We start from the raw sequence: 24,454 nt of genomic DNA on the forward strand, positions 1-24,454 counted from the left end.
CAACCTGCCATGTATACACCAAGATTGAATCAGAAAAATGGTAGATCCCTCTTTTTTACACAGACATCCGTCTGATGTCTGAAGTATTGCAGCACCAAAGTCAGTCTCCTTCAAGATTGGCCACGGTGTATTAAAGGAGCTAAAAGAAGTCTCACTTTGACTTCCATGTCATGAACAGGTTTATGTCAACAAGTAATAGTAATCTGATAAGCATGTAGGTCACAGCATCTGGAAATGTGAAACTTGGTTCTTATGGTGACTGTGATCTGTTGAAAGTCGAGACAATCAAAGAGGAAACAAACTCCACTATCAACAGAAAGCAAGAACAGAAAATGCGGTAGAACAAACAACATATCTGATTGGCTGAATGCTACCACCTCTGCTCTATAAACTTTGGCTGCACTTCTCATCCTCACACCTCTGTTCCTTTATCATTTCAGCTTTTGGAATAGAGTCCCTTCCCTGTCAAAAACAAGGGCATATGGTGCAGATAGGATCATTACAATACAGCAAGGAAGAAAAATGTCATAATCTTCGAAAGGTTCCTTCAGTCTCCTTCCTGTGCCATTTGATCTTTTGTCTGGTGTATAAATGAGCACAGCCCACTGCAGAACTTGTGTTGCGTGGAGTTGAGGGATTATCATAAAGCCCATGTATGCCAGTCAGGAGGGGAAAAAAAAAAAAAGGCTGATATCCTCTCGTCTGTATTACATTGCTTTTGCATGCACTTGCAGGAATCAAAGAAATACTGTTCAGTAACATCCTTTCAAAGAAGTGCTTTTGGGGATACACTGAATGTGGAAATTATTTCTGTGTAAAACGCTGGTAGACACCGCATTTGCTTATGACCAGCATCTATGAACACAGTAACATATGAGACGCAATTGTTCTGAGTAACTTTTGAAATGCTAAAGTTTGTAATACGCATGGAAGCAAATCTGTTTCCTGTTGCGGTTTAACTTAAAAAAAAAAAAGAAAAAAAAACAAAACGATTTGCTGGTGGATCGCCTTCATGTTGTATCCATCAGCAGCGTTGCCTGTGGTCATACAGTCAACAGACAGAGTAGACTAAATGACATTGAATGTCACTAAAATATCTTTTTCAAAAACACAATGTCAAATAATGGCATGGACTAAATCAACTTTATCATGTGAAATCTCATAGGCAATGATGAAAGGCTGTATTAGTAAAGCCTTTAACGATTGACCCATATTCCATTATTGTTGGTCTAAACATAGTATAGTCATTTACCTGTTTTATCCAAGCACAAAAAGGACAAACGTTTGACTACAAAACACTAGGTGTACATTACTCATCCATCCAAATCTCCATACTTATGGTACCCTACATGAACACCTTCATGCCAGCAAAGCCGTTAAAACCATACACATAATACAAAAGCAGCAGGAGTAATAATTCTGGACGATGCTGGTCCTTTCCATCATGTCATTTTTGCAGTCAGTTTCAATGGATTTCAGCTCATCATTGTGACACCTGTTTTAGCGAGATAGACTGTCTCTATCTATGTAGCCAAGTTTACTGCTGTAAAACAAAAGAAACATTCACAAAAAAAAGAGAAACAACCCAACAAATCTTCTTTATGTTCCCATTTTCAGGTAAAGCAATACTCACTAATCTCATATGACACCATTGTGCTGAAATGCACAATTTGTAATATCCCACATTAAATGGTAGCACACCGTCGAGGTATTCAAGCGTTTCAGGTCTGTTCCTTTTCATTCATCTTGAGCTAAAACCAACAAAACGGTGCCAGACCATTAACTCCCAGCAGTACAGAAACAGTTTTGGTATTTATCTGAAATAGTTTATAAAAGTCAGGTAAAAGGAGGTTCAGCGATATCATGTCTGAAGTTAACCAGTGAGCCATGGCTCCTTCTGCTGGGCCTCTATCTCCGTCTGGCAAAGACTCTTTCTGAAAAGTGTTAAAGGGATTTTGTCTGACGGTGAAGAGAAAGTAACTTCAACCTGAAAAACTATTTCTACCCTACTTTAGTGTACTTTTTCATTTCACCAACTCAGATAAATACAAAGGAGGTGCTTGCAACATTAATCAATTTCATTGATCCTTTGTTTGGTTGTAAATATATGTCACATTTATTTTGCCAGTGCAACTTGAAATCACCGCCACTTTTTTACACATTACCACCAAGCACTGGCTCCCATACAATGATTACTTTTGTGAGGAGCTACCTGCTTCCAGACTTGTTCCTCACAGTGCCAATGTTTACTGAAAAGACTTCAAGAAGAATTTTGGCAGCTCAGTTTTGTTGCTTTTGTTATAACTCTCTGGTTAAAAATTATGAGACTTAGATCTTTGGCCATTTTTTCCTGGTACATACAACAATTTTATCATTAAAACTCATGTTTTAAAAATGTGGATCTAATATGCAGCAGGCCCAAGATGTAGATTCATTCCCGACTGTGAAAAGTGACCACTGAATCTTTTTAAAGCCAGTATCAGTTACCCTTTCCTTCATAAATATAGACGCAATCATATATGTTCCACGCATGTATTAACACTACACAACGCAAAACCTTCAAACTGCATGGTCTTGATGACTTTAAATAAAAATCGATGAGGAACAGGAGCCCCTGCGTATGTACAGACACTCAGGTCACCACCGGACTCTGCTGGAAAAGGCAGCTACTCGGGACATTGCTTATATAACTAATGTAACACATGGTTGGTTTTAGCCCACAGCCACCAGATTAGCTACATGTGCCTGAAGGCAAAGTATGCAACAAAGCCCAAATGAGGTGTTAAAGACATTCACAGCACAGGCATTGGTCAAAGGTAAGAAAAATGGAAGCATGTGTTTGTCCTTCTGGCTATGAATTATGGAGGAGCTACCTGTCGTCTTTGCTTTGCGGCAGCACAGGCCTTCTGAGATTCTGTACTGTGACAGCATACACAACCCTCATTTACAGAAACCAAAGGGATTATATGACAGCACAGACACATATATTTTTAATGACCCATTATCACGGAGAAATTGCATCAGCTCCTTTGGCAGGAAGTATGTGGCTGCACCTTGGCAAAACCTGCATGAAGTCCATTACGCTTCTATCTTGGGTAAGGAAAAAAAAAAAAAAAACAACACACAGGGGAGTAAAAGCTGGTAGTCCTGGTCAAGAGAGATGTGAGTGAAAAAGGAACAAGGATGTGTGACTGGTCTCCATTATTTTCAGTTTCAGTAGCACTATTTTTCTCTGTTGCTCTTTATTACCACTTTTACTTGTTGACTCCTTATGCTGCATCAGTGAAAGTGATTTCCTGTGCGCCACTTTCCCTGTGAGCAAGTGTTTGACACCCACATGTGCACATGAAGCACAACACTACGAGTATATGTGTGGGTCTTCCTTTTAACGTTCTCGTCGGAAAGACAAAGAAAACAAATCAAATAAATGTGGACTGCTGAAATCCAAGTTTAAAAGAGTTGCCACTATTGAATATGAAACGTTTGCCATAAACCCCATATCCCATACACAATATGCTTAGTGTCACTCTATATTTGACATCCAAGAGAATTTCCCTCTGGTAGATGTTGTCATTAATTGCTTTAATAAGGGATATAAGTTGATACTGTTGTAGACTTCTGCATTAAAGGTAGAAGACAGATGCTCTGGCTCTTATATGTGGGCTGCCGCTACTCTGTTGAAGTTTTTTGTATTATGCAACAGCTGTAGTCTGTATTTAACAAAATGTATATTTTTGACTTCCACCCATTTCATTTTATGATACATTTCTTTAAATAATTAGGGGGTAGAGAAACAAGTAAATGTTGCATAAACATTACTTAAGTGTAATACTTCCAGATCACAATGGAAAAAAAAGTCTCAATCCCTTAACTATTCTGAAATACAAATAATCTAATGTTTGTCTTAAGGCAGGCTTCCTTTGGCATCTCCCTCATATGATCTCCATCTTCTTCTCCTCTTATAGTCTTTCATTAGTCCCACAGTTTGCATATCCAAGTTTAGGTATCCCTGTTTCATTTGTCAATACATCCATTAATTTACAGATTTAAAAAATCTCTTCAACCTATATCCACTTTCTTTTGAAATGTAGTTACATCGATGCTGGCTCAAGTCAAGACTAGGCCACCGCACAGTTTTACAGTTCACATTGGGTTGATGGCATTGGGTGAGGGGTAAATATTGTAACCTGATGCAGACAGACATGCTTTGTTTATGTGTCATATGTCACCAGGCTAGCTTCAGGCACAATCTTACTCTTGAACAAACATCGCTAATGAATCAACAATCAGCCCCAGGGTCAATGCTTTTATGATTGCTCTTAGCACTGCTGTGTTACTCCCTCCGCTTCTCTTTTTCTCATGCTACATCTCGCTCATTATAACTTTCTCAGTCATTATCACAGTCTCTCAGTTTCACATTCACCAAAGATCTATGTGCCTCTCCTCCGTGGATTCAAACCCACTTATTTTACCTCTCAGTTTGCAGTCTCTCTTTCTCTCTCGCACTCATTCTCTGTCCATCTTGTTACAGCCCAGATTTATTGCCGCAATCTGTCAGTGATCCTGTCTCGCCTCCTGACACATTCTGTGGCAACCATTATGCATATGTTGTTGTTAGAATCATATAGACTAATACACCAGCTATAAAAATCCTGAGGCAGTTAAGCGGAGGTGAATTAATGTTTTGATGAAATCTAATTTACCAGTGACTCTTTATGAGAAACTCTCCATTGAAGTTACATCATGGAATGAATGGAGCATTTGCTAAGTTAACCACAGCGACAAAAGCAGTGTTTATTTTGCTTATTTTGTAAATGGTAAAGGGATTTCACTTATATAGTGGTTTTCATCTTATTTGTTGAATTATCTTATCAAACCAGGTATGTGGCGATATGGTATTGCACAAAAAGTTATTAGGAGTTACTGTCAATATTTCATGTCAGTCATACAAATGGGTTTTGAAAAACATCAATTTTAATAAGATTTTTTTGGGGGGGATCCACAATTGGATAAAAAAATAAATAAAAACACTGTTGTACACAATTTTAATGGTTTTGGAGTGAATGCTTCCACACCTCACCTTGAATTTTCGTACAGCATCCAATTCAAAACAAGAAAGCCCATTTTACCTTGTGAATGGAAAAAAAAGTAGTTATCCAAGAAATGCCACGGAGGGTCCTGCTAATTGGAAGACTTTGGCTCACCTCTGAAGCCACCACACTCACAAAAGCAAACTGCACTGAAAAAACAAATTTACAGGCAAAAATACAGACCTCGGCAGAAAAAAAAAGCTTATCTAAGAGGAGCGTTTGTCATTTTTGTCAAAAGCAAACATCCATTTTTTGCTAAATAAATAAATTAGGCAATCCAATTCCTGTGTAATTTCGCACACAACGAAGATATAATGAGTTTCCCTATTCCAGTCAAGAAAATACCATGGCCATAGAAAGTATAAAACAAAAGGAAAAGCTACACAGTCGCCACTGAACTTGGCACAAACCAAAGTTTATTCCTGTGGGGCAGCGTATATCTGTATGTTTGCCCAAGGCAAAGGTTGAGTTCTATGAATAATTCATCTCTTTACAGAAGAATTCAGAGTTATTGTTTGAAATACGACTAAAACCATTATTTCTGACAGAATAATTAAACATTAAAGGGCAAGACAGATGCACATTGTACTTTAATGACATTTGAATGGTGCAAAGCAAAACAGCTCCATGCCCAGAGTATATGAATGAATGTGGAGGCATGAAGAAATGATGGCTCACAAATAAATGGAAAGCCTTTTTATTGACTACATGGACAGCAAGCTTTAAGCACAGCTCGGTTCTTCCATTACTTCTATGATATATCAAAAGGATTACAGTAAATAATCCCCATATTAACATGTTTACCAAAAGTTTGAGAAGAGAACAATTTTCCAAATTGTTAATGCATATCATGTCAGAGCCGCAAGTTCTTTGCAAGACTGAAATATATTTGTATGATTGAGGTGATGCTTCAGGGAAAATTGCTCTAGATTACACGGTGCCGCCTGATGTTGTTAGGGATGGGTGTTTATTATGTGCATACATTATGTTATATCAGGTGCAAAATATAGCATGGCAAAACTGCTATTCAGAGGGAAACACAAAGGAAATGTGCACTTTCATTCTGAATCTGTGATATAAACAATGGCATCTTCTGCAGAACACGGTAAATCTATACAACCTGTACCATCCGCCTGCTAAACAAAATATTTGCCAACATCCTACACAGGGAATAAAACTTGCCAATTCCTCATAAACAGTCATAATCACATTTGTACAGCCAACCTGTCAGAAAATCATAAACCACACAACCTGCTTTGAGAAGAACGCAAAGCAAATAAAAAACAAACAAAACAAAAAAACAAGGACAGACCAATGTAGCTGATTATATCACAGTTATTAAATTTGAAAAATCTTGTCACGAGAAAGAATCTCAAACTCTCCTCCTAAGGTACTTCAATTGCTGAGCATAGCATCGCAGCTGCCCACTTGGCCAATGCAACAAGATTAGACTCAGTAGAAACTACTTGGTTTGATCTGGCTGACCCTGTATCAGTGTACACACATAACAAATAAGGCACAATGAATCCTTTGCCCTTGTAAGGAAAACAAGAGTGCTGCTATCGCTTGTATTTCGTCTTGTAGACAGAGTGTGCTGTCGGTACTTCTCCAGCCAGCCACGAACTCCAACCACAAGGGACTTGAATGTAAGGTAGACAATGATGGAAAATTAAGTGTGAAGTTCCGATGTCATAGAAATGAAAATCTCAAGTGGACTTATGCGGTACATTACATTGTTAGTTCATTCACTCGAAAATCTTCAAGCATGACAAGATATTGTGTATGTCTCAGTTATTTACAGTATCCACAGCCAATACACCAACCAGCTATAACATTATGACTAGTGACAGATGAATATGAAGTGAATCACCCTGATTATCTCTTTACTGAGGCATTTGTTAGTGTGTGATGTATGCGACGCAGCAAGTGGACACTTTGTCCTCAAAATATATGAACCAAACTCACGGGATTTTAAGTATCTGCTGCTCATATATAGGTGTCAGACAGGTCAGGGTCGTGGTGACAGCAGAGGGGGAACCCATGCAAATATTAGGCAGGTTGTCATAATGTTGTGGTGTCTCTGTATTGTGGCAATATTACTGATACAGCACCCATTTTAAAATAATCCTGTTTTCTTTAGAGATTTGCCTTAATATTCCTGAAGCTAAAACTTAAACAAGTAATCTGCTGATCAGTGCTTAATTTTTGTCTTTTTTTTTAATGTGATATAGTAACTCCCACAGAGCGTTTATTGCTGCAACCAGTCATAGCCCTACAATTATCAGACTCCTCAATCACCACGAAGGCCATGTTTTTTTTTCCCCACAATGCTTCTCCTTGGCATAGTTGTCTGAGTTGTACCACAATGCTACGCATGTAACAGAAGTGTGCTTCCAACATTATCAAAGCCATTACGATAGTTGTATCCACGTTTAATTCCACCAAATGCTTATGGCTACACCTTGACAGCAAACGACATTGAATCCCCATAATTCTCTAACTCAGGTGTGAAACCCGGAGGTCACTGGGCCACAGTCAGGAGATGATATTTTCCATTGACCTTTCGGTGCCAGTGCACTCGAGCTGACACTGTGTCTGAAGGGCTTATGGTATGCTATCAGTCATATGAGGGACAGACCCAAGACCCATGTTTGACAATCTACCCCGGGTGCTGACAAATTTCAATTACCTGTAAACTATACACTGAAATGTGATTTCTGTTATCACTCTGCCTATAGGCTAGATGCAGCGTCCAAGCTCCAGAGTAAACAGAATTTCTCTCCTTGTATACCTTTATCTGGAGGTCAAAAACATAAAATGCACAAGATGTTTGAGGCTTTGTGCAGTACTTGTGCTTTCTTTTAATTTAATCTGAGGGGAACAAATTTAAGTAAGAAAAAAAGACAAAATACATATTTGAGGAAGGGAAGAAAACTGCCACAAGAAAGAAAAAAGGGAAAAACTAAATTGAGGGCTTTAGAATGGCAGGGTTTCAATGTCGTGAAAGTGCACTTCATGTTTTAACTAAAGCCTAGCCCAGGGGTCTGCAACATGGCTCTTTCGCCCTTCTGTATTGGCTCCCTGAAGCTATTAGACAATTATACCTAAATAATCATTTTAGCTTATTTACACACCAGTCATTTTCAAATGGGCTCATAACTTGTGGCTAAAAAGGGCTTTCAAACAAAATATCACTAAAGAGGGGGGAAAAAATAGCTAAAACCACCACAAATAGGACAAACAGCTTAAAGTAAATGAAAATTACTGAAATTGGAATCAGGGAGAAACATGCACAAATGCTATAAAGAGAGCCAAAAGGGTTAAAAAGCTCAAATGCCAAAAAAACCCACTGAAACTGAAATGTTTCAATTGCAACTGAAACTTTAGTAATGCAAATGTTTTCATGAATATCAAAGCTATACATGAAACTTTTCAAGCTGTGTCAGACTTATTTTAAGGGTTAAACATGTTTTGTGCAGGGGGCTGCAACCAATGATTATTTGAATAATCGATTGATCGGTCGATAATTTTTTCGATTAATTGATGAATCAGTTAAAAAAAACAAATAAACAAACCAAATATGTTATAGTTATTTAAAAGAACATAACTGAACCAATACAAAGTATATGGATACAATGTAAATACATATATACACCTGTATATAAGATGTATACAAGATAATTATTAAATAAGATTTAATTTACGTCAGGGTCCACGTACAGTCTCCTTATATCTCGAGTGGACCAGACGAGCATAATATTGCAATATTAATAACCTTTAAATTTACACTTTAAAGTTTTTCTTTGTTGTGGTCACAGTGTATGTAATGAAATTGTCTATATTTTTACAAGATCAAACAGTTAGTACTGAAAACGATTACAATCTCAACATTAAGTCAATGAAACATTTTGGTGCAAAATACAATGAAATGTAAAAAAAAAAAAGTGGATAAATCTATGTAATTTGAAGTTCATAATAGTTGTTGATTACTGCTTCCTGGCCAACCTATATATTCTTGATCATTTCTAACTACTTTTGTACCTCTGATGTTTTTAATTCCTTGATCCTGTGTACTCCAGTTGCTTGGTTGGATAACTAAATCAAAGTATATATTCCAAGCTGCACCACAGAAGCCCTCATCGTCAGAGGGACTTTTCAACAGCCTCTGTCTCTACACTCGATGGAATAAATTCGGCAGGCCCAGGTGGGAATGCTGCTTGGCGGCTTCCACACTCCATTAAGCTTGTGCAGGCAGTTTAAGCAAAGACTGCATTTGGATGCAATATTTATGGAAAAAAAAAAAAAAGGACCTGTGGGTTCCTGGACTCCATGAGCAGTGGGAGAAGGCAACAGGATCTGTAAAACGTTGGACTGGATCATCACACAGGGGATTAATCTGTGTTTCATAAGCACAAGGCTTTTTTATAGAATAAAAAACGTCTGCCTACATTTCAGCAGCTCTTCATGACTAACATGGAATATTGAGTAGAAAGGTATCAAGGTTTTCTGGAGATCTTTGCTGAATTATGTATATGGAGAGGTGTTTCGATAAACTGAGCGCTCCAGATTTTGCTTGTTTCATCTACTCCCCACAGCCCTCTGCTGCTTGACCGTCTTGCCCATTACCTATGGTACAGAGTATTTTTCATGTCAACACAATCAATTTTTGTTTGCCCTGATCATATTCTATATTGATACCTCGAGAACCCAAACACTGTCATTCTCACTGCTGGGTAACATGTGCAGCAGTCTCCAGCAGAGCTGTGAAATTCTAGCATGTATATATTGATGAAACCAAATTTTCCAGCGAATTCAGCTTTCGATGCGATGAACATCCACAAGGACTGAACATTTCTCCAGCAGCAGACAGACATTTAACTTGAGTGTCGGCAACTATAAGCATCAAACATCAATCCAAATGTGCAAAACACTGAGAAGCATGAAACATAATCTCTACAGGGAAATGAATGATGGAAGTGTGAGCATTTTGTTTGGCAGTACCCCTTCACCTATGACCAGCCTGGAGAGTATGCCTCCATTACTTCACAGGATCTTTTCTATCCTCATTACTAACTGAAAACTCGCAAAAAAACAACACAAACACGTCTCCCTCATGGCCCTCTCTCTCCTTGGTTCACTTTTGAAGTGAGAATGTATCTGTGCGACTACACCACAGTGCAGTCAAACAGAATATAAGTAATAATTTTCTGCACCTCAAGTAATGGCTGAAATACTTACCAAAGTCTCCTGGGACGAAGATGTCGTAGACGCAGCTCTGGCCTATGGTGTAATTATGTGGGTAGTTTGGGGATAGCACAGTTCCCTCGGAACCAGTGAAGTGACCTCCACAGGGAGCTATGGGAACAGGAAAGCAAGCAAGACAGAGGCACAGTTAACAAATGTGAAACAGCCAGCTCATAATACCTGGGGAAATAAGGCACTAAAATACAATCAGCCAAACCATTTTAACTGGTACATGTGCAACGTAAGCAGTTCATATCAGAAAATGAGATAAAAAGCCACCTTTGAACTTTCAGCTGCTGACAAATATAATTTTGGCTGGAATGCCAAAAGTAATTTGACATTTCAGACACACTTAGGGGACATTTTCAGGAGGAAAGAAAACTGTAAACAGTCAAAAAGACAGCAAAAGTTGTATTCACAGGGTTAAACTCCCATGGGGAGACAACCTATGAGGAGAAAACTACTTTTTGCTTTACAAATAAGAAAAAAAAAAAACACCATCAATCAACAAAACACACAATCACAAATGTTCCGGTCGCCTCTGACTTTTAATCAGCCCGTGTCGCCCCACAGGATGTTTTGAGAGATTCAGATTCAACTATTCAGCCATAAATAGGTTTTCTATCAAACCTCCCTCCTATTCTAAGATAAAATATGTATAATCTGATGGATTAATTCACGATTGCAGTTTTGTAAACAAGTATTAAGATGCCTTCATGCAGGTTATGTCGCTGAAGTCAAGGTACACAAATAGTATTCATGAGAGGATCGCCAGCAACTGCTATAGCAAAATGTTAGTTCTGGGCAGAAACTGTACCCTATTCCATGCTTGTATCACCCAAACATTTGCTTTCAGTTGGCGATTGGGTTCATTAATGTAAGCTGTGGTCTGTCCTGCACCTGTGTCACATAGTAGAGTTTTATCATAAGCTGTTAATGATGTACCTAATTTGCTGAGAGGCCCACTAATGCAGTTAGCTCAGACCTCACAGACCTAGCCATCAGGTGGGGGAGCCCCGACTGTAAACAAACAGACTCATTTGTCGTGGCAAAGCTGTCACCAGCTGCTCTGAACCCCCTGTGGCCCGCACAATGCATGTCGCTCCCATTTCATTGAGCAGCACGTAAGAAGTGAGCAGTGGTGTGAACGGAAAGAGAGACGGATCAGCAATTTATCCAAATTTGGTGGCGGCAGCGGCAAGAGGCATGTAATCAAACATATGTGATGAAGGCAAGTGGGACGGTAATTCTACCAAATTTGTCAGGCAGAGAGGAAAACAAGGTGTTGTTGACTGTTACGGGTTTCAAAAATGCTGCTTGGTGAGAAGGTGAGGACACTGCACTGCCAATCGACAGCACGGGAGAATAGCACCAAGAAAAATAAGGCATTCTCAAGATATGCTTGAATGGTTTCTTTCTGACAGCTGAGTGTAAAGCTGGAGGAAACGGCCATACAGCAAAACCACATATCTTGTGGTTGTGAAAAGGACTATACAGTAGGAATGATTATATTACCAAGGTCAATACATACTATATTCACTGAAGCACACGTTATCTTTAAAATCCAAAGCCAAACAATTTTCCTGATTTAATTTGTTAGAATACTCTAACATTTTGAAATATACTAATGTAAAGTGCAATAAAAATAAAATGCATAATTAATTATTATTATTACTATTTAAAAAAGAATACAACACGTGAAATGGATTATATTTGGTAATATTTGAACCAGCTACTTAATCTACTTCATTCAGCCAAAGAAAATAACCAAATGGGAATATTTCAGCATTGTACAAAATCATACTGCATGTACTGGGTGAAATGTTTCTGGTCAGATGCTGAAATATATGAAAATCTGTTATTAGTATAAATTGAAGGCCTGACATCAGAGACCGATCCACATGTTCATTCTTTTAAGCCAATTTTATCCAAATTCTGGTTGTGTGGGGCTTGAGTCTATCCCAAGATTATCCCAGGGCGACCATGCAGAGTCAGTCAAGCAGCACGTATTTGGAAAATGTATACAACCTTTCTAATTTTCCACATTTTGTTAAGTGCAGCCTTACTCCCAAGTGGATTAAATTAGTGTTTTCCTCAATATTCTACACACAACACCCCATAATAACAAAAAAATTTTTTGAGAAGTGTTTGCAAATTTATTAATGATAAAAAAAAAACTTAAATTATTAGAAATTAAGTGTCTAATATAAGGCCCTGAGGTAGAAGTCATAGGAAATTTCCATACACCTTCCAGACAGGAAGTGTACAGACAGTTCTGGAGAGATGTTCAATGAAACTAAAAATGGCTATACACTGATGCTTCTCATTCAAGATGATGGCACTTGAGAGGTGCTGCAAATAGGAATAAGTAAAATTGCCCAAAGATACGTTGGTGTGCAATGTCATGTTACAGATTTCACCGATTTTGCTCAAACTTTAGTTGATTCACCTTGGGCTTTAATTACCACACACACACACACACACACACACACACACACACACACACACACACACACACACACACACACACACACACACACACACACACACACACACACACACACACACACACACACACACACACACACACACACAGAGAGAGAGAAACCAAATCCAAAACTCTACTGCATAGCATGAAAAACTAAACAAGTCCCCCTTTACCTTCACTGCAGCAAAATGTGTCAACATATGAAATAGACTGCTTGTAGTTTACAAAAAAAAGCCCCATTATTTGTTGGTTCTTTTGGATTTTGGCTCTGCATTTAATCTGTCTGTCCAGACCATATTATTCCTGAAGGTCTGGTGTTTGTTGATATCTGTCCTGGCAGACTGGAATTTGGCTCTAATGTTCTGTTTGGACAGAAAAAGCTTTTTCGTGGCACAAATTATTGCAAGTAAAATTTGGTTTGTAGATGCCTAAATGTTGACCTCAAACAGGTTGCAGGATCTCGAGGCAAAGTTTTGAATTCTTGGAAAAATGTTTATAAGGCTTGAAGCTGTCCTTGGCTGGTTCACCCCATCACTAGACCTATATAGAATAAATGGAAAACAATGCATACTGTCCAGTCAGCATTTCTTCAGAATGTAATTATGTCATTCTCATACACTGGACCTATTGCTCATTTTTCCTGTCTCTTATTTTTGAAGGCCTTGGGGAGTTCTTTCGATATTATAATGACAACTGCAGACATTAAAATAGTAAGGGCAGCAGGGTATATATCAGATGTTTAAAAATAAAGAGACTTTACGTCACTCCATCTGATATTCCTATCGACCAGCACTGAACCCTACAATCCTGGAATAATAAAGTCTTACAAACAAAGTAACTACAAAGCAATTTTGCCAGGTAGTTCAATAAGCAATCTAATAGAAGTATTCAAAGTTTGATCTGCTTTAGCATAGAAACAGTTAAACTGTAAGACATTGATAAACGATTGCACATGGTTTCTATGGGATGTGCATATGTCTCGCTCTACACTTGATTTGAGAACATTTAGTGTTTGATCATGCTTAAAATTGCCCAGTGATGCTATTTTACAAGTGCTCCGCTCCCATTGCTTGTTGGAAAAACAAACAACTTTAGCTCACTGCTCAATAATGTAAAGGAGCAGGAGTTGGCCATATGTTGGCGCAGCTGAAGCCATCACATTTAGCCTTCAGATAGTTACCTCATCAGTTGAAATTTGGTCTAAAAGTGTAAATACTTAGAGAGGAGCTGATGGACCCTTTGGCAGAGTACATAACCCCAGGGCTGTTCAGTGCAGCTTCACAGGTGTCAACTGTAAAAGTAATGAATAGTTCCCCGGTGTGAGACTTTGTGCTTCCGTTCCTCACCGCTGAGAATGAAAGCTGAATTCCAATATAACCTTGGCAGATTAAACACTTTGACAAATATTAAAAACGGTGTGATACCACTGGAGCAGGAGGCAGCTATCTTGACACCAATCAAAACTTTCCTCAGTCCTTATCTCTATTGATTTTGCAAAAATTTATAAACGTATGATATATTACAGTCTTTCCAATATCCCTTGAAACTGGAGGCCTATAAAACTCAAAATGCCCAAGAATAATTTGATGCCAAAGGTGCTTCAAACACAGTTACATTAGATGTCATAAATTGATTGTACAGATGAAACAGGTTATATGCATAAAGCAACTTTTACATTTTTGCTTTGTATGAAAGGCTCCTTTGTTTCTTGTACATAAAACCCAATTAATAGCTGCGCTGCATCAACATTGCCTTTGCACTCCAATCATTTTCAGGACTAAGATTAATTGAAACTGCAGGTTTTCTATTTAAGGTCATCAGATTTTGGGGATTAATTTGGAAATACCCTAAAATAACATGCTGGTATTTAGAGGTCTACAACTTCCTTTTATATCTTTCTCAACAGGAAAAAAAACATGTTTGATCAGACTAGGAGGTTGCTGTTGAAAACCATCCGTGGTATTTTAAACTTGTTAAAAAACATCAAATGGGTTGAACATGGATACAATACAGAGCATTTCTTTTCTCAGTGGATGTAATTTATTTTTGTGGAGTGTCCGTCAAAACAAGAAATGTGTTTTCTTAACTAATGGACACAGGGAGCTGTATTTTGAGTAGAGGTTGTAGAAGTAAATACAATATTTTCTTCTTTACTTAACCAGAAGTAAAAATACTAAAAATCACATTAGCATGTAAACACACGGGTTTAAAGTCCCAGATCATGACTAAACTTGTATCATAGTTTAAATTCAGAAAATATATTGTCAGAATGAAGAAAATAACACGTAATCGCCTGGCTGAAGGTCATAGAACGCACTTAAATTACATTCAGAATTTATTTTGGGAAGACATTCAGTTTTAAAATGGAAACAGGATGTCTTCACATAAAACTTGGTCACTTGGTTGTAACAAATTACAAACACTCTGTCACTTCTAGACGTTAGTGCCAGCAAGAAGCAACAACATGATTTACTTGTTTTTGAATGAAGAACTAATGTGTGGATATACAATCTGCGATAGTCTGAGTTTGTTTTTCATTTACTCACCTTGACAAGTTCACACCATATCCTGGGTGCTGTTTCACCACAGCTCTATCCTGTTATCATGTAGTATCAAATATTGAGCGAACAGCTGGAGTACTCTGCCACTCAGGTCATCCACTGTTGTTTAAATGCTGTTTCTCACCTTGACAGCTTGGTTTAGCTCTGTCCCACTCCGGTCTCTTGCTGTTGCCCATGACACATGTCAAAGTGGAGTAGCCCTGCAGCAGGTAGCCAGCCTCGCAATGAAATGTCACCATAGATCCCAGCTTGTAGTCAGTACCCATTCGTGTGCCATTCATCACATTCCCCGGATCAAAACACGCTTCCCGCAGTTTTGCTGCCAATCAAACACAAACAAAGCTTTGTACAAGAACTTTCTCAAATGACTGAGGTGTCAGGTCAAGCAAATGTGTGTGAACTATACACTCAGTGGGTCTGTTTTATTTAACAAAACAGCAACATTAAAAATTAATTACTAACATAAACGTGTAAATATAGGAGAATGAATCACTGGCTACGGTAACAGATGGCATACAGGTTAGATGAATAATGTGTCTTTGAAGTAGGATACTATACTTTGCTACATTTTCCATTTCTATATCGTGTCAAACAAAATATTACTGGAACTATTCCCTGAAAATGCATTCAGTGTCCAAGTTGCACAGCTCTTGAAGTACCTTTGTATTCCAAATGGAAGCCAGTGTAGCTTACGGAGCCATCGCTACGGAATGCCAAGTACATGAAATTGGAAGTGCTCTCTATCTTCTCAGGAAGTTTGCTGTCTTGAAAACTGCCAATCAAATGAGTGCTGCTGTCGGGTCCATCGTAGATATACAGGAAATCATAGTTGGGCTCAATGCTGAAGCTGTGACAAGCGAGAGAAACAGACAAATGGAAGATAAATCAGTCATTATTTTGCCGAGCCTTAACCACCAGATTGTACAGATTGTATGGGAGATTTGCATTAGGATTTCAAAATGATAGCATGCACTGCAAAGCTAGAAGTGAGTCATGCCAAGCGATTTGTTTTGCATCTCCAGACAAAGAGATAAAAAAAGATATCTCCCCCAAGAGGTGAGAAGAGATTAAATTGTTGTGACACTGCAGTGGCACAAAATCTTCCCAGACGGCAATGGCAATGCAGTGTGAAAAGATCGTTTCATATTGTAGCACTGTATATCAAATCACATGCTGCAGTGAGACAGAGGGAGGAAGAGAGGGGGGCACATTTGTTTTCCAAATAATGAGCCTGGTTTATGACAAAAATGTAAATAGCTGGGAGATAATTGCATTTGAGTTGGATCAAGGCGATTCCAATTTAAAATCATAACTCCATCCTTTCATTTGGCATTCCCAAGAGAGAAGGCAGCATTGTGCAAACTGTATTAGATGTTTGTTTCGAAGGGCAAAGTTGCAAAAGGAACATGGCGCCCACACCTCAAGAACAGACTAACGTGTGGGAATATAGAAGGTTGCATACCCTCGTGAAATGACTATAAAAATAATACTCCAAGCTCAAAAGCATACTACCAGTGGAAAGTGCCCCACAGTGCATCACAGAGTTTGCTTTGCTGGTATTGCGATATGCTTAGATTGCAATTAATAATGCATAGCACATATCCTGGATATGATTCAGTATTGGGCACAAGCTGAAGTGCTATGTAGTTCCACCATGCAGCATTCATCCACAAATCTTGAGTTGCCACATTTCAGCCACGTGGCCAGAATACCCGACTTGTGTTTGTCGACCAGAGAGGCACATCGGCCTCCCCTCACTATCTCACAACACACCTGGGCTCAAACTCAGGGTCTCTGCCTAATACACATGGCCAACTTTACTCAATACTATGATGTTATAGCTGGTTCCACAGCAGAAAACAAGCAATTCCATGGCACAACCTGAGCCGCTGTGCATCCACTGAGAACCGAGTCCATTCTGTTTCAGGCAGGTTACAAACACACCACAATTTTAGGGAAAGCTTCATCCTGCAGGTTACTGGAGCATGTACTCAAGAGACAAAAGTCTCCCCCCCCTCAGTATACGTGGGCTTTTTCTATTCTGTCACTCTTTTCTTAAAAAAAACAACTAATCAAATTCCCAGATTGTGTTTAAAAATGGCTCTCGGTGACTTCAATCATCTCCACATGTGAAGAGCGTCTCAATCATTTTTGTATGATGTTATTACCTGATAAAAGCCAGCGATATGACGTAGTCAGAGTGAACTGCGATAAGCCAGTCACAGTCTTTGCTGTGTGGATAGGGATGTGGGTAGTTGGGCGAGAGAATGAATCCAGAAGATCCAGTCACATTTCCACCACAAGGAGCTTGATACATGAAAAAAGAAGAGATAGATGAGTAAGCAGTGATCACAGGATTTTTAATATTCCCTTCCTTTCTTTTGATAAACTGAATTCATTCTGATATCAATATATTATTAACATATGGACAGCATTAGATAATATTGTTTTATCTGCAAAAAACATCAGGTACTAGACTTCACATGCATTATATATGCAGCATGATTACACAAACTGTATTATTTGGTTGAAACCCTCGGTCATATGGCAGCAACTTGAAAAATCCTCGTGCTGTGGTTCTGATGGCTTTCCGTTAAAAAATATAAACATCTAATTTTCTGAATTGTGTCTAATATATCTAATATAATTTGAAAAGGAAAATAAGTATTCAGCTGCTCCTTTTTTTTACAGGGGTCACCACTTTTTTAACACTGGCTGTAATTCAAGACGAAATATGTTGTACTAATGGTTTGAGATAAATCACTGCATAGACATTAATTTGTATATTGAATAATAAATACATACACAAATATGTAAGTGCACAACTTTTTAAAGTGGATAAACTGTGGAGCATTTACACAAGTGTGTATTTCATTAAAGGGACCCTTCCACATATTTAAATGGCAATTAATTTACTTCTAATGTAATTATTAAATGTTCCTGCCATTTCTTCAACTCAACGCGTAGAAGATAACACATTTTCCCAAAAAGTGTCAGTGATTGATTAATAAATATGGATAGTTCTGTTCGAAGTCGAAGACTTAACTGGATAGATTATGGTTATATGATTTTTTAATGTCATGTCTCATTAGCTCAGCATGTCAAGGGATATTTTATCACATAAAACTTGAAGTCCCAAGAATGGCTGTACTTGTCATGTCTTGATTTCGCTCATCCAACAGCTGTCATGTGTCACTGGCAAATTGCTAATATCATGAGTGTGACGCTTTTTTATTTAGTAACGCTTTTGCTCACATGAGGTTGCTTCTGGTGTCATTGCCTTACGCCGAGTTGTGTGATCTAGTGATTGCACTGCAAGACCTGAAAATCTCTGCTGCTCCCCCAAAAATGCAAAGTAAATAAATAAATAAATTGAACCAGCTGGCAGCAACTCAAGGATATACGGGCCTCTTTGGAACTACTTAGTGTAATTATTTGTAATTGCATTGTTAAGTAATTAGCTGTTAAGCCTTAATAAAGCAATATGCTGTGAGACTGTGGAGCGCACAGTCTTAAACTGGAACAGAAGTGAATTTGTCCACATAAGAGCTGGCATCATCTCAAACATTTCGGAAGAGTTTTGTTTGCCTTACACATATTCTAAGACATCGCTGAAGGAGAATAACAGTCTTGCTTGCAGCCAGTCAAAAGAAAAAGTCCCTCTCTTCCTGTTCCCAAATCTTTCTTTGTGAAGCTCTACACTTCTCTTCTTCCCACCTTTAATCCATATGCCCATCTCGATTTCCTCCAACCAAACCCCCTTCCCTCCATCTGGCTCACCAATGCAGCTTGGAGGGCTGGGCTGCCAGTAGTATCTATTTTCCACTTGGATGCAGGTGATTCTGCTTTCTCCTTGCAATTCATATCCTGGATCACATGAGAAGGTCACCGAGTCACCAGGCTCCCGCCCTTCTCCGTTACGACTGCCATTCATGGGAATACCTGGATCTCTGCAGGCTGTCGCGAGCGAACCTGAAGGGCAAAACACACGTGAGTCAGACACACAAAGCAGATGCACATGTGGATGCAGTGCAGAGAGAGAAAACACGCGCACACACTGTTTCATATCACCAAGCAGACAGCTGTTAAACGCAAACTCCAGCTCAAACAGAGTTATAGCACAGAGTAGATTACTAACTGATATCAGTCAAAATAATGCCATGTTTTCCTAATCTGTGTCTCTAAATCACAGCTGTGCGGCAGCCCGCCACTTCGAGAATGATCTGGTAAAATCTGATGGATTTCTCAATTCTACCATCTTGACAGAGTGTATTGAGAGACCTAACACTGTTAAGTTTATTGAAGTTTAAGCGTGTGTGCATGTGCGCGTGTGTGTGTTTGTTCCAAAGCACAAACACGTCCAAAGAAAAACAAGTGAAGTAAAATGTGGAAAAATACAAAACAGGACAGCAAAAGGCTTCATTAATCATTGTGTCTATAATGAAACAATAAGTGATGATCGGTATAATGCATTTGATTAAATTATCTCAAATTGAAACAACAGATTACTAGTGAAAATGTAACATCATCTTCGTATAACTGGCAGAATCAACACTTAATGATTCAGAGTTGCTTGTGAAAATGACCTCTACTTTCAAACAGTAACGAACATCACATACTTGGGCGCTACTTCATTAGGTTAGATAGGTGCTTATAATTTTCAGAAACTGTTAGATATTATTAGATGTGTTTAACAATTTATAAAATATTTGACTAAGACTGACATATTTCCCAAATAATAGCCTTGTCACAAAAATATTTTGCTCACAGGGAGCCACATCAAATCTTTTTAATTCTAATACATCACTCCTATAGTGTCTTCGCCACGTCCTTGATCGCAAAGCAGACTCTGTACAATTCAATTAACAGTAATGCCAGGAAATTATAACATTTAAATAGAGTGCTTTGACTTTCAGAGTGTAAACATTTCCCCAGTCTTTTTCCAGATCCGTTGGATGTTTAAACTGTCAGTCAGCTGGCGTAAGTCAAGTATCACATCATTTCATGTAACATCAGCAGAGTCCTCCTTTCAGATCATATTGAATTTTCTTCAGATGTGATATGAATAATGTAAATGTGGCCAAAAAGTAATGTGTTAAATGTTGAACTGGTATTTTGCTGAGTTTCTTATGGAGGCTTTAAAAACAGGTCATAGACCGTAGTATCAACTTGTGCTGCTCAGTAATCCCAGCCGTTACTTCAGTTACTATTATTGATGTGGAGAGACTTCAAGACGTTATGGTAACCTGTTGGCAATGGAATTCAAATTAACAAACTTTTGATCATTTCTGATTTTTTTGTATTGTATTTATACTCAATGTATGCTTATTTCTTGAATGAACAACATTATATACAGTGGGGCAAAAAAAGTATTTAGTCAGCCACCAATTGTGCAAGTTGTCCCACTTAAAAAGATGAGGGAGGCCTGTAATTTTCATCATAGGTATACCTCAGCTATGAGAGACAGAATGAGAAAAAAAAAATCCAGCAAATCACATTGTCTGATTTTTAAAGAATTTATTTGCAAATTATGGTGGAAAATAAGTATTTGGTCAATAACAAAAGTTCATCTCAATACTTTGTTATATACCCTTAGTTGGCAATGACAGAGCTCAAACGTTTTCTGTAAGTCTTCACAAGGTTTTCACACAATGTTGCTGGTATTTTGGCCCATTCCTCCATGCAGATCTCCTCGAGAGCAGTGATGTTTTGGGGCTGTTGCTGGGCAACACGGACTTTCAACTCCCTCCAAAGATTTTCTATGGGGTTGAGATCTGGAGACTGGCTAGGCCACTCCAGGACCTTGAAATGCTTCTTACGAAGCCACTCCTTCGTTGCCCGGGCGGTGTGTTTGGGATCATTGTCATGCTGAAAGACCCAGCCACGTTTCATCTTCAATGCCCTTGCTGATGGAAGGAGGTTTTCATTCAAAATCTCACGATACATGGCCCCATTCGTTCTTTCCTTTACACGGATCAGTCGTCCTGGTCCCTTTGCAGAAAAACAGCCCCAAAGCATGATGTTTCCACCCACATGCTTCACAGTAGGTATGGTGTTCTTTGGATGCAACTCAGCATTCTTTCTCCTCCAAACACGACGAGTTGAGTTTGTACCAAAAAGTTCTATTTTGGTTTCATCTGACCAAATGACATTCTCCCAATCCTCTTCTGGATCATCCAAATGTTCTCTAGCAAACTTCAGACGGGCCTGGACATGTACTGGCTTAAGCAGGGGGACACAAAGAATGAATTGCCAACTAAGGGTATATAACAAAGTATTGAGATGAACTTTTGTTATTGACCAAATACTTATTTTCCACCATAATTTGCAAATAAATTCTTTAAAAATCAGACAATGTGATTTTCTGGATTTTTTTTTCTCATTCTGTCTCTCATAGCTGAGGTATACCTATGATGAAAATTACAGGCCTCCCTCATCTTTTTAAGCGGGAGAACTTGCACAATTGGTGGCTGACTAAATACTTTTTTGCCCCACTGTGTGTGTGTATATATATATATATATTTGTGGATATTTATGTCTTTGCATAGTTCTCGTGTCAAAACATTATTTACAGCATATGTTCTTGGCAACATTGCGCATTTGAATGATGATGATAATTGTACAAAACCGACCCACCATAGATCCGGTCCTCTGCGATAAGTGTGTTGTTAAGGGATTGTAAGGACATATGCATGTTACTTGTACATCGTGTCCATCTTCTAGTCATACAAAAAATGGTTTTTGATCCCCCACATTAAGTTACATTGCAACTGCTATAAAATGAGGAGTGTCTCTGCAGATATAGATCTTGGGAAATATAACGAATCACAATACACACGTATTGTTAATGCATCCCCATGTTTATTCTGAGATATCACGTGTGTGTCTCTGATATATAAGGAGTAAATTTAGAAATATTAAAGTGTGAGGCACTCATTTTGGAAGTTAAATGTATGTAACAGATTGAAACAATCCTTGAAAATATCAAGTATCTCAAACAGCTCAAAAGTGTAAGAATGGCTGTTGGTCTGTAAAGATTATCATCTTTACAGACCAACAGCCATTGTTAAATGCCTGAATTAAGGTCACTATACAAGGTTAACATTTTGCAAAGTGGTTTTCATTTTCATGTTACTAATAGAGTTTAAACATATTCAAGGTGGCCGATTGTAACAATTTCAAAGAACTGACCATTTAGCATAACATAACATAATGTCAAACTCCATCAATACAGACTGATCAGTAAAAAGACCCAAAGACAACCTGTGAATAATTCCACAGTTTCACCCCTTTCCCCTGAATTTAGAATTTGTTTTTGCCTTTAACCTTGTTTGATTCATCTTTTTTGCAAAACCTAACACAGCCAAACTGAAATTTCTTGTGAAAAATGCATGTGATCTGATATGCAACCAAACAAACTGGTCCTCACACTCATGTTGCCAAAACTTTGCTGTGTCCTTGGCTGGACATTTTCTGTTGCTTGTTCATGCTAATGCTATTTCATTTGCAAGAGAGCCCGAGTTTTAACCTGTACTCAACTACGAGCCTTATATTTAACTTTTATTTAAAAAAAAAAAAAAAATGCAAATGAATTCTTCTTGGTGTTTTTTGGCACAAGGGCTGTGCATTTGAAACCTCTGCAATGACCCATACTCTGATATAAACCTCTGATGAATCTGGGAAAATAGCTTAATGAAGCCAAACGTATGACAGCGCTGTTGTATTGTTTCACATTTACATTGTACAAGTGTCGTAAATTGGACCTTGACTGTTTAGAGTTGGTGCTCCTTGAGACAACAGGCTTACTGTCCTCCAAGACAATTGTTACTATATTTCTCTCTCCATTGTACAGTTTTGTCTATGAGAATTGGTAGTCCTAAGAAAATGGTAGATAAGTATGGTATGCATCTGCAGAATCAATTCCATTTTGCAGTGCAGTGAATCCCATAAAATTGATTTTCACGTTAGGCTGCCAAGGATGTATTCTAAAAGAAGGAAAACATGTAGAAAGTCATCACAGACTGTATAAATGGGATATTTCATATCCCATTTGCTTCCAGGTGCTTAGTTATGAAACCAGTCAGGAAAAGCAGGCTGTATTAGTCTAACAGCTGCAAATGCTGCAAAGGAGATAATCAGCAAAGTAGGACTTTTACTGCTCGTGAGGACGACACGGTTATGAGATTATACAAAACACTGAAGGCTGCACGAACACAGGAGGGAGAACACAAATGCTGTTTAAGAGCTTTTTTAGACATTGACATACTATTATATTTTAAAGCGAGTCCTCTCATGCAGTCCACCTATTGAAATACTGTATATTCTTTATATAAGCATACTTTGCACCAAATTAGGTGTCAGTAAATAATACATTAAAATTGCCCAGGAATGCGCCACCTATTTTTTTAAACTTTTTACTTTTTATGTGTATGGTTTCAACTCATGTGAAGCAACTCATTATTGAGAAAGCAAGCAATAAACACACCAACAGAAAATCATGCACTTAAATTGATATACTCACTTGAGAAGTCGATTGCAAAACCAGACTTGGTGATGTAAAAGTCTGTCTCGAACTGAATTGTGACGACATTGAGAGTGGAGTGTATTCCCTCTGGCAGCAGCGATCCGCTGACCTCCTTCAGAGACATCTCATTCTCTGGTGGCCCATCCCACACCTTCAGAATGTCGTGGGATGCCTCTGTGTCGAATGCAAGGAACTGCAGGCTGAAAGAGGTGAGCACCGGAGATCCCCATCTTAGTTGAGTCACAGTAAAATTGTAAAATAATTTCTGTCACTCAGGCTGTGCTGCGATCATAATGGCTTGTGTCCTAAATAAAACAAATACAAACGATCCCAAAAAGGTCAGAAGAGAGGGCTGCTGAACTTGAAGATTAAATTGAGTTCAAAAGAGAAATCTATCCAGAAATAGTGCTCCTGTATTTTTGGCCATTTCAGTGGAGATTTGGAATCATCAGTCAATTTCTGCCTCAGTTAGAAGTACAGTATGAGGCCACAGACTTATTTGCAATCTCATCAAGAGATGGCCTGGAGCAGCTCTTCTGACAAAGAA

The 24,454-nt window shown here is 38.4% G+C and overlaps 1 protein-coding gene across 1 annotated transcript in view; it reads right to left on the reverse strand.

Moving 5' to 3' along the window:
- The window catches only part of LOC308133227 (CUB and sushi domain-containing protein 3-like), a gene marked incomplete at both ends in the record, with an annotated part of 215,521 nt that overhangs the window by 100,421 nt on the left and 90,646 nt on the right, over nucleotides 1–24,454 (reverse strand). The window contains 6 exons of the mRNA XM_080500528.1: nucleotides 10,329–10,445; nucleotides 15,508–15,702; nucleotides 16,043–16,230; nucleotides 17,552–17,690; nucleotides 19,164–19,355; nucleotides 23,905–24,107. Coding sequence (XP_080356654.1) covers nucleotides 10,329–10,445; nucleotides 15,508–15,702; nucleotides 16,043–16,230; nucleotides 17,552–17,690; nucleotides 19,164–19,355; nucleotides 23,905–24,107 — 1,034 coding nt within the window. The remainder of the gene's footprint in view (nucleotides 1–10,328; nucleotides 10,446–15,507; nucleotides 15,703–16,042; nucleotides 16,231–17,551; nucleotides 17,691–19,163; nucleotides 19,356–23,904; nucleotides 24,108–24,454) is intronic.

Source organism: Blennius ocellaris (genome assembly GCF_963422515.1).
Source record: "Blennius ocellaris genome assembly, chromosome: 8".
NCBI classification, from domain to species: domain Eukaryota; kingdom Metazoa; phylum Chordata; class Actinopteri; order Blenniiformes; family Blenniidae; genus Blennius; species Blennius ocellaris.